The sequence below is a fragment of the Siphateles boraxobius genome, unplaced genomic scaffold (genome assembly GCF_051911475.1).
Source record: "Siphateles boraxobius isolate OS27281-9 unplaced genomic scaffold, OSU_SipBor_1 113, whole genome shotgun sequence".
NCBI classification, from domain to species: Eukaryota; Metazoa; Chordata; class Actinopteri; order Cypriniformes; family Leuciscidae; genus Siphateles; species Siphateles boraxobius.
The window spans coordinates 282,501-294,142 of record NW_027508715.1 but is presented as its reverse complement, the minus strand read 5'-3'; the positions used below and the strand labels follow the sequence as shown (position 1 = coordinate 294,142).

General features: G+C 35.4%; 1 protein-coding gene across 21 annotated transcripts in view; it reads right to left on the bottom strand.

Moving 5' to 3' along the window:
* LOC143706959 (centrosomal protein of 170 kDa protein B-like) overlaps positions 1-11,642 on the bottom strand; it is a 44,314-nt gene that overhangs the window by 22,902 nt on the left and 9,770 nt on the right. For 12 of the 21 annotated variants that reach the window (XM_077199568.1, XM_077199493.1, XM_077199509.1 and 9 more), the window contains exons 4-7: positions 11,059-11,137; positions 10,732-10,790; positions 9,090-9,222; positions 2,978-3,088 (exon numbers count right to left, since the gene is read on the bottom strand). In XM_077199568.1, coding sequence (XP_077055683.1) covers positions 2,978-3,088; positions 9,090-9,222; positions 10,732-10,790; positions 11,059-11,137 — 382 coding nt within the window. Of the gene's footprint in view, positions 1-2,969; positions 3,089-9,089; positions 9,223-10,731; positions 10,791-11,058; positions 11,138-11,642 lie in introns of all 21 variants that reach the window. The other 9 variants (XM_077199465.1, XM_077199501.1, XM_077199527.1 and 6 more) reach the window with 1 other exon arrangement.

The window sequence follows — 11,642 nt, the reverse complement described above, 5'->3', positions numbered from 1 at the left end:
AGACTATGAAATACATAGGCTAGCACAACCCAAATCAAACCCGAGTGTGCGGTTTTGTGTGTGTGTGTGTGTGTGCTTTATCTGCGGAGTTTGCATTCTTGTAAACCTATTGAAAATATGCTATGACTGAAACGACAAGATTGGAGCTGTTTTCTTGGTTGTTTTGTTGTTTACTGACATTTATATGGTTTACCAACTTCTAAAATCAAATGTATAGTTGTCTTTGTAAATAATTGTTTGCTTATATGTAGCTTTGGAGCCGCTACTGTGACACTGTACAAACGCTTCCGGTGTGAATGTCTGCAGCCGCGGTGACGATGTAGTTACGCTGACGCACTGCTCAAGCGCCGCTCACGCTTGCGGTGTGAAACAGCCGTTACAATGCACCATCCCACCACTAGTGGCAGTAATGCCAACACTGGAGGCTACTCTGAGAGTGAGCCTTTCCCCCATTCCACCCAGGCTGGATCTGATAATATCTGTGAAGCAGGCCCGAGTGTCTCATTAAGAGGGGAACATAAATAGGGAGTTGTAGCTTGTTCAAATCGGACTGTTGTGATTGTTATTGTTCATTTATAACAGATATGAAGAGCAACTTCAGGTTCTACCATGCAAAAATGTAGACTGCTGAAACAATTATCAAATTATTTTGCAGATTATAAAGCTATATTTTTTCATTTGCACTTTATTTAAATTTTAATGTACAACTTATTTATTTTGAAAAATATCATTATGAATTTATTTATTTTAGCAACAGATTTTATTGTTTATATTTTTATTTATATACATTTTCACAGGCAGTGATTCAAGTGATTCAGCAAATTCTCTTTTGTCTTGTCGCGCATGAATGGTTCAAAAGCATTCGCACGAATAAGAGCGGGATCATGTAACACTAGCCAAAGGATGACAAAAATAACAGATGCTGCGTTGATTGCGTTAATAGCCCTATTTGTTTATTTCATATAAAATCGCAGCATTTTGCGTCATATAATCGCATTGGCTTGACATCGCGGTACGATTAATCGTGCAGCACTAGTTAGGCTAATATGCCTGACTTGAGCCTTTAAATTTGTTCTTGATGCAGATTGATTTGTTCCATGAATTGTTGTGCGTTTTGCATCTTGTTGTAGCCTATGTGCAGGTTTACATACACAATAACCTGTTAAACTGCAAGTGGATGTCATTTAGTTATTGAATACAAATCAAACCAATGGTGAGATCAATAAACCAATACAGTGCTAATATTTGAATGGGCCCTGGGCCACTTTGTACTGTAAAATTTGGGCCCCGACATCAAAAAGGTTAAGAACCCCTGATTTACACAACAGCATTTTAGGGGACGGAAAAAGCAAACTTTTGCAAGCGATACCGTTATCGTTTCCGTGTAATCTTCAAAAACGACGCATTTTTTTCTTTACAAAGTGTCATTGCATCTACCAGCAGAATACAGCTTTTCGAGAATTTCATTTCGACAACGCAAGGTATAAAGTTTTCCAATTTTAGCACATCGTTGTGATGTAAACGTACCCTAAAAAACATCAAATACCATTAAATATGTCTGTGTAACGTGGTCTTTTATATATTTGTAGGGCTCGTTTTTTGCACTTCATGGAGGGCTTGGCTAATCTACTTAGTTACTTTTTTCATTTACTATACATTATATGGGTTAACTGAGATCCTAGCAGCAAACCATTGAAATTATAAAAATGTTTTGAAACTGTTATAAGCCTCATTTACCGAAATCATGTGATTTTGTTAGTTTGATACGCTCTCCAGACTACTGGTTTATAACAAAAGATTTTAAGCTTTACAGAAGCATTAATTTCCAAAGCATCCTTCACTACACACTAACTGCACAGACAGATTAGGATGTGTGCCAAACAGAAGAGCTAATTCACTTACATTACTTAAATCACTCCTGCTGTGACGTCAAGTATTTTAGGTCTGTCTCACACACTGTCCTAACCAGGTGTAACATGTGTAAACTTCATTTTCTGTCCAAATTGCAGCATGAAGCAACAATATAATTTATGTTTTCTATACAGCTCTGAGTAGAGGGATTTTAAACCAAATTTCACTTTAAAACAGAACAAAAAAAAACAAAAAAAAAATATTTTTAAGTCTATATTCAAATAAATGTATAAAACAAACTTATGTAACAAATTAATTTAAAAATTAATTAACTATACATGACATTATTTTAGAAATATCTACATTTAAATAAATCTATAAAACAAATTTAGGTAAAATATAAAAAAAAAAAAACAATAAATAAATAGGTGGGTTATTCATCATAATAAATCTAATTTTTAAACCATGAGATAAATCTCAAATCTGACTGTGTTGCTGCTTGTTAGGATAAAAACTCAGATTAATATGGATTTAATGATTATCACATCGTGGCTGGTTAGGACACTGTTAAACACAGGCATGAAATGCCCAAGAAAATAAACTGGACATCAATGTCTGAAGAGTGTAGAAAAATATTAAATATATTAAACATGCTGTCCGCTAATGCTAAAACACTAAACTAAAATCCAAACCAACTGCAATGTAACAAATGTTTCTATGGTCACCCTTTAATCTCTGAAGAAAACTTTGAGAAGTGCTTAAGACTGGAGGGAAAATACAATGACCTTCTCATTGGACTAAGACTGGCTGCTAATCCATCACGAGCTTGAACCGGCGCGCCTGACGGGTTTTAAAGCTCATGCCAGCGTAGAGTTTAGTGCCGAATTCCTCAGGCTCGAGATCAGCGAACAAAAGGATTTGATCTGTTCTCAATTCACACTGCAACTGCATTCCTGTCCACACTTCTCACACACACACACACTGGCAAGAAGCTCACGTGATGATTCACTCGATTAAATAATTTGGCGATAGTGAAATTGACATCTCAAAACCGCTATGATATTAAGTCCCTGTGTAAATGTGTCTGTGGGATTGGGTGTGATGATCACGAGTCTCAGTTCCAGACCTGCATGATGTTCATGAGCGCTCGGGTCACAACGCTCACCCTTCTCTTCATCATCTTCACCCCACCAGGACGGCTGGCCGTAGAGAGGCGTGGGTCTCGACACGGGCGGATCTGACAATCAAACAAGGGAAGAGGAAGAGTTTGAGGAAACCACTGACAACTTCTGCCATTAATGCCAGAAGACACTTTACATTAATACAGTGGAACTGGTTACATTGTTTGTTTCAAAAAACAAAACAACAATAAAAATAATTAATATATTCTAAAAAAATTATTTAATACTAAACAAATAAATACATAGCTGACATTACCTATTTTAGAAATAAAGAAAAATACTAAAAAAACTACATAAATACATGCAAGAAATCATTAAAAAAAATATAAAAATAGTGAAAGTACAATAAAAATCTATTTAATACTAAAGTAAATCCATAGGTGGCTGCCTATTTTAGAAATAATACAAAACAAAATAATATAATACTAAATAAATGAAAAATCATATGATAAATAAATTGGTGAAATGACATTTTTTAAAAGCAGAAAGAATAAAAAACATTTAAATAAATGTATAAATTATAAAATGTAGATAAAGAATAAATTAATTTAAAAAAATAAACTATAAAAAAAAATCACAGAAACAATAAATAAATGACTACTTATTTTAGAAATAAAAAAATAATTTTAAAAAGACTATTTAAATATGTATTAAATATATAAATGTAGGTTAAAAAAAATTATTTTACAAAATGTAAAGAATTTAAACACAAACCTACATAAATTAAATAAATTGGTGGCACGACATTTCGGAAAAACAGAAAGAATAAAATTTTTAAAAAAATAAAAGTAAACAATTAATGATTAAAAGAATAAATTAATTTAAAAAATAATCTTTAGAAATCATACGTAAATAGGTGACTACTTATTTTAGAAATAAATAAATAATTTATCTATTTTTAAATATTTATAAAATGTATACATTTAGGTCAAAGAAACATGCAAAACCTAAAAAAAAGTGAACAAAAAAAAAGAAAAGAAAGAAAGAAAGAACCAAACTTGTTTTTAAACTCGACTCAGGTCAGTGCCAGAAAACACAACAGCTTAATTGCAAACCAAATGTAAAGGTTGGGAACGTTCATGCACACACTCTGCATGTCTGGCCTGAAGCCTTCAGTGCACAACAGTCATTCAGCCAATAGTTCTGGCACAACAGAACATTCTCGACTCCACCCGACGACTGCATCTGTAATCAAAGCCATCTTAACCGTCAGCTGCTGGGTTACACTGTCTGTCAGAGATAACCAGTCACGCTGGTTAAAGCATGTCGGATCATGGACACTGTTGATGTTCAATAGCTTCGCCCTGATGGAACAGCAGGAACCACGTCCTTCAGGGAGAAGCCGAAAATGCAGATCTAGCTTTTTTGGAAAGTTGTGGTGCCACGTCACAGATGTTGACCCACTTTAGTTAATCGAGTTCGGGTGGCGATACTATGTTGCACCCTTGTGTTATTCAGCAACACCCAACAAAGAGCTTCTTTATTGGCATCGATGGTTCCATGAAGAACTTTTAACATCCATGGAACATTTCCATTGCACAAAAGGGTCGGTTACACTTTATTTTAAGGTTTCATTGTTATAGTGTGATTATATATTTAAGTACTGAGTAATATTAACAACTACATGTACTTACTATAGGGTTAGGGTAGGATTAGGGTTTGGTTGAGGGTTAGTTGCATGTAATTATGCATAATTTACTGTTATTACTATGTAACATATGCAACAAGGACACTGTAAAATAAAGTGTTAAAGGTTCTTTATACTGGAAAAAGGTTCTTTAGGTTTTTTAAATGTGCTTCACACTATGAAAAAAATTGTTCTTTTAAGAACTGATCATGAAAGGTTCTTTGGGAACTAAAAACGGTTCTTCTATGGCATCGCTGCGAAAAAAACTATTTTTAAAGGGACAGTACAGCCAACAAATAAAATTGTGTCATCATTTGTTCCAAACCTTTGTTAATTTCTTTCTTCTGCTGAACACAAAAGATGATATTTGAAGAATGTTGGTAACCAAACAGGGCTCGACATCAGCTTTTTTGCTCTCCAGCCACTGTGGCTAGTGTGATTTCCAAAGTTACTAGCCACTTAGCATTTTCACTGGCCACAATTTTGACATTAATACCATGGGGAAAAACTGCCATATAGATATTTTTAATATTATCTCTTAATTTGGCAGCAGGAACTGTATATATTAGGTTGCTGTCACTTTAAGACCTGACGCACGGATATATTACACATGCATTTTCTTTCTCGACTGTTTATGTTCACCTAAAACATAACTGACTGTATTTACGTGAATACTCGCCACGACTGGTATTTTTACATTATTTTGTGTGTATTTGACTTGTGCAGCGAAAAAATAACTATTCAGTGCTGAGAGTCAGCTTTATGTGCCACGCTTTGGGTGTGAGCACACAATCTGCGGGAATGAGTAAAATGATGCGCAATAAGGCGAAATTCAAGCCCTGTAACAGCAACAATAATCATCTGGAGCTAATGAAACGAGTGAGTGAGGAGAGGCGGGGTTGTGTCTCTTGTTGTCGGAGAGATATGAGAGAGAGAGAGAGTATTGGAAGTGTTTCAGATATTTCAGTATCGATATGTATCGAAAAATCTATATTTTTGACAACACTACATTGCACTTGGTTTATTATTTCTGATGCCTTTTTAAAAGACTACAACTACATATATACAAGACTACAAATGTATATATTACATATAAAATTCAACCCGCTAAAGTGGCTAGTAGGAGTGACTGTTACAATCTACAGCTGAAATACACGATTAAAAAACAAATTGTATTTTGAAGACAATATCTTTAAAAATTGGATGGTGTTAATGTTAAGCCCTGGTAACCAAACAGTTTCTGGTCCCCATTGACTTCCATGGCACTTTTTTCTATACTATGGAAGTCAATGGGGACCAGAAATGTATTTATTTTTTAGTTTTTTTCTTCAAAATATCTTTTTGGTCAACAGAAGAAAGAACTTCATGCAGGTTTAACAACTATTTAAAAAAAAAAAATTTTTTTTTTGGGTGAACTATCCCTTTAAGAAGGACCAACCCAAACTGAGTGCAACAATATCTGACTCAAATTAAACTTTTTGTTTGGAACTGAGCTTAGAGCTGCTCATTTTGTGCAGAACTAGGAAAAAAGCAATAAAGCATGATTCAATCCCATGAGTCAGTTGGGCAGGACCAGGTCAGAAAGCACAGGAAGTTCAGGACAGAATCTCGCCCATGAAGTCCTTATGAGAATGAGCTTTTACTGTTGTCAATCTAAACACACATGCGCTTTAATGCATTTTTATAAGAACAACATACCATACACTATTTAATTCCTTATTTTTAGCTGCATTTATCTATTAAACTTTTTTTTGAACCACTTTGACCTAAAATATTGACTTGAGATTTTCAGTAAATATTGCAATAATTTAACCACACATTCGCATGTTCACGGTTCTATGGTGTTAATTTATGGTCACATGACATGCATGTTTAGCAAGCATTTTAAAATGATGTCTCTTCCGTTTTTATTTTCTACATAATTATTTGCTTTTCATCCACTCAGTGAACACAGAAACCGCTTTATTATGCCACGTTGCCCATCTGATCTGCTTTTCGGAAAACTTCACCGCATCTACAAACACAGTGAATGCTTTCAGAGCTCGTTTTCACTGGATGATTCAGGTCTTCAGTTCGCTAGGCCGTGAAACCCCAATTTTCCCATGAGCAACAAATATGTCTCTGTGAGTGTGACGATTTCTCATTTCTCTATATTGATGCTTTAATAGGGAGTGTTGGAGGTTTGATAACATCAATAACTCTCAGTATGTGCACTAGCATTAGTGATGACTGACTTGGCAACATGAAGACTGATGTGTGAAGTACACAAGACTCAGTGAGAGCGCATCTGACGGTAGTTTAACAGTAACGGTACATGTTCAGCCAATGTGAAACAGATTAATCGAGTCCCTGTGTCTGGATTCTTCAAGATAAAGAGAATTTCTTAACATTACACTGATGGGTATTATAAACACGAGTTAATGAAAGGGCATTAAAAGCCTTTTAAATCACACACAGCACGCAATATTCAAACTAGACTCACTTCCTGAAGGAAACCGTAGTGATTGTAAGGTAAATATGCAAATATCACAATGAGATCATCAAGTTGGTTAGATTCTGAAAGCTGAACATTCCATCAAGTTCCGTTCCGGAAGTAAAAACTCCATTAATTCTATACATAGGGAAAGTGTATCTTTAATGATAACTTAGAAACCTTTAAAGACAGACTTGCAGTGAGTTACGAGGTTGTTATTCCATTGTGTTCGTGTCTGTTAAAACCGCCAACCCGCATTATTTCGGCTTATTTTTAACTGTGGAAATCCTGGTGAAAACCTACATTACCCATGATGCTGTACAGGATCAGAGAGTCAAAAAAAAGAAACACGTGCCAAAAGACCTCTTTAGCTTCAAGTGTTTGGGGTATGTATGTATATATACACGTATACAAATCATATATGTGACCCTGGACCACAAAAGCAGTCACATGGGTAAATTTTTTTTTAAATTGAAATCAAAGCTGAATAAATAAGCTTTCCATTGATGTATGAGTGGTCTTGTGATCCAGGGTCACACACACACACAGACACACAGACACAGAGACACAGAGACACAGAGAGACAGAGACACACACACACAGAGACACAGAGACACACAGACACACAGACACAGAGACACACAGACACAGAGACACAGAGACACAGAGACACAGAGACACAGAGACACACAGACACACAGACACAGAGACACACAGACACACAGACACAGAGACACACAGACACAGAGACACAGAGACACAGAGACACACAGACACAGAGACACACAGACACACAGACACAGAGACACACAGACACAGAGACACAGAGACACAGAGACACAGAGACACAGAGACACAGAGACACACAGACACAGAGACACACAGACACAGAGACACAGAGACACAGAGACACAGAGACACAGAGACACACAGACACACAGACACAGAGACACAGAGACACAGAGACACACAGACACAGAGACACAGAGACACAGAGACACAGAGACACACAGACACAGAGACACAGAGACACAGAGACACAGAGACACAGAGACACACAGACACAGAGACACAGAGACACACAGACACAGAGACACAGAGACACAGAGACACACAGACACAGAGACACAGAGACACACAGAGACACACAGACACACAGACACAGAGACACAGAGACACACAGACACACAGACACACAGAGACACAGAGACACAGAGACACAGAGACACAGAGACACACAGACACACAGACACACAGACACACAGAGACACAGAGACACACAGACACACAGACACAGAGACACACAGACACACACAGACACACACAGACACAGAGACACACAGACACACAGACACACACAGACACACAGACACACAGACACACAGACACACACAGACACACAGACACACAGACACACAGACACAGAGAGACACAGACACACAGACACACAGACAGACAGACACAGAGACACAGAGACACAGAGACACACAGACACACAGACACACAGACACACAGACACACAGACACACAGACACACACCTGAAATTATCTATAAAGCAAAGTTTGAGCAAAAATATAAATAAATTTGAGCAGTTTGCTCTGCAAGCAAAACAGTGCAGAAATATTACATTTCAGCTGTGGCTCAAAGTCAGGCAAGGTCAGCACGGCATGGAAATACTAGCTAAAAATTAACTTTTTCTAAAAGAAATGGGTGATAAATTCACAAGGCAAATCTTTGAACAAAAAGTTAAAGTCAACATGAAACAACGTTCAATGATCACATTTCCAAATAAAACCGGACATTCTAGTAGGAATTGATTTTATCAATCAGAAATTATTGAATTGTGAAAAGTGGAAGAGAAAGGCATTACACAAGAGTGTATATCTACACAATTTTTCATTATATAGTAATGTCACTGATGAATCATTCACAATAAGACCAGAAACATGAATGTACCTGTGATGTTTTTCCGCTCTGTTTTATCAGATTTAACGCGTAACGAGTCTCTCTGTTTCTCATCTGTCCCGATGTGCTTCTTGGTTTCCGGCGTCTCTTGACCAAACTGAAGCTGGCTGGTGTATTTTTCATGCTGGAATCCAGAAAACATATAAATGACATGAACTAAACTTAAGAAATGCTGTATTTTCAGTGTGTATTTTGCAGTGTGTTGAGAGATGCTCATGTTAATTTATAAATACATTATCAAAATTAGGGCTGTCGCTTTAACTAAATTTTAATAAATCAGCATATCACGTAATTAATTAGATTAAAAATTTTAAACTCTTGACAGCCATAATTAAATTCAAAAGTTGTATCTGCAGGGCCCTTTGAAATTAGTTTTATTTTATTTTTCAAATTCGCTTTTTTTTTTTAGATTTAAAAAAAATTAAGTTGTCGATTTAAATGGTTAAATTACATTTTAGTAATCAAAAAGCATGTCTAATTAGTTGGAATCAATAAAAAACTTTCAAATACATTTTTGTTAAATTGTAAGTCTAGTGTCCTATGAAATGGTTTTTTTTTTGTCGTTGTTTTTTTTCAGATTCAGTTTCCTGGATTCCATTTTAATAGTTTAATAAATTTTTAATCATCAAAAAGCATGTCTAATTAAATAAATTAATAGAAATCATTTTTTTAATGAATTTAATTAGACATGCTTTTTGATCATTACAATTTTATTTTTTCTTTCCCCACAAATTCTGTGTTGCGTATTTTCTGGAAATCAAATGAAGGCATTAAAACGTTAATTTAATGCATCTTTTAATCATATGAAATTAAACTAATTTTGTCAAACTACGTGCTGCACAACTGAGCTTGTAGAATGATGTAGAAATTAAAACATGGAAGTATTCTTGTAAAAAATGTATTCTTCCTTAAAAATATAAAGTTTTGATAATTTATTATTAATAGTGTTAGTATTATTATTACATTGAGACATGACAAATATATTACTTTTGTACAGTCAAATTTAGAGAAGTTAAACCGTGATCCCGTCCGGGTTTTCTGCATCGCAGGAATCATAAGGCCCTGCATCTGTTCATTTTATTGAATGAACCTGAGGTAATATGAACTAATAATAAACAGTTGTATTTTTATTACATATCGCTACCAACGATTAATAAACACTGTACCAAATGTATGGCTCATTGTTAGTTAACGCATTAGCTCCAGAAAACTTTCATTCACTTCATTCAATGCTACATTTTTCTAGATTCAATCATTTGTTTACAAAAGTATTCATTACTTCAATGAGCTCATCGTTTCTGCCTTAAATTAATACATTTTTAGCTAACTGTGATTTTTTATATGTACATTTCTGAAATACATAACTTAGACAGTTACCTCTGATAACAGATCACTCTTAATTGTAATGTGGACTGTAAATATTGAGTGTTGTGAAAAGCGCTATACAAATAAATGTGAATTGAATTCAGTGTAAATTACTGTGTAAATACATTTGCCACATGAGTGAGTATTGTCAGAAATTGCACTGAAAATAAGTCTGAACAGTCGAGTCACCTTTATGTCAATAGCGCTTTCTACAGTAATAGAATATTCCTATAAATGTATAAATGTGCAGGAAAACACTCAAATCTACCTTCAGGGCTTCCTCGGGCACTTTGTGTTGGCTTCTCTCCAGGATGTATATGTGTGAATGTGTGAACAGTCAAGAAATAAACAAAGCATCCCATAATGATCAGAGAGAAAGGACACAACAGAGGGACAAAACTCATTCGAATTGCTTGTGGCATCATTTCTATCGAGCTGAGCACAACACTGTCCTGAACAAACCTGTCTCATAAACAAGAAAGCTGCTTTTCTGCAAGGTTATTATTTCTCATTTTAGCAAAATCAAAAGCCCTGAGTCAAAGCACAACGGACTTGTGTGCCCGTTTTACTCCGGTTTGAGTTTGAGGGAGGATATCATATCCGAAGCGAATGACATCTGATAACTTCAGGGTGATGTACGTCTGATCAGGGATGCGAAGGTCATTCACGAAGGTCTGAGAGACATGAGAAGACATAAACATTCATATTAAACAATACTGACCGTTCAATGTACATCTTTATAAAACTCAACAGCGAAAGTCTTTCGGTGTGTTTAATTCAGTTACATTACACGCAACTTTTCTCTCTGTTCACAAAGCAAACCAGCTTTATTTATTTTCACATTTGCGTAAATTGCGACTGCATATCCAGTGTTAACATTAAACTGGGTAACTATAGGCTTCGCTTGCAAGTCTGTCGTGTGATTTTACACATTTGTTCTTGCTAGCAATGCGAGAAAGCATTTATCATATTGTTGTTTGTAATAATAACAATAATAACTAAGCAAATCAAGCATATAAAATCAGTCCTTTCATCAGTGCATGCAGAAAACACTGTCATTTTAGACATTTACGAGATGATTTTCGAATGAATTTAAAATAAATTAATTTTCAAATTGGGCCCATCACGATCATGAATTTTTGTGCTGACGATTAATCATACAAATAATTGTGTTTGGTT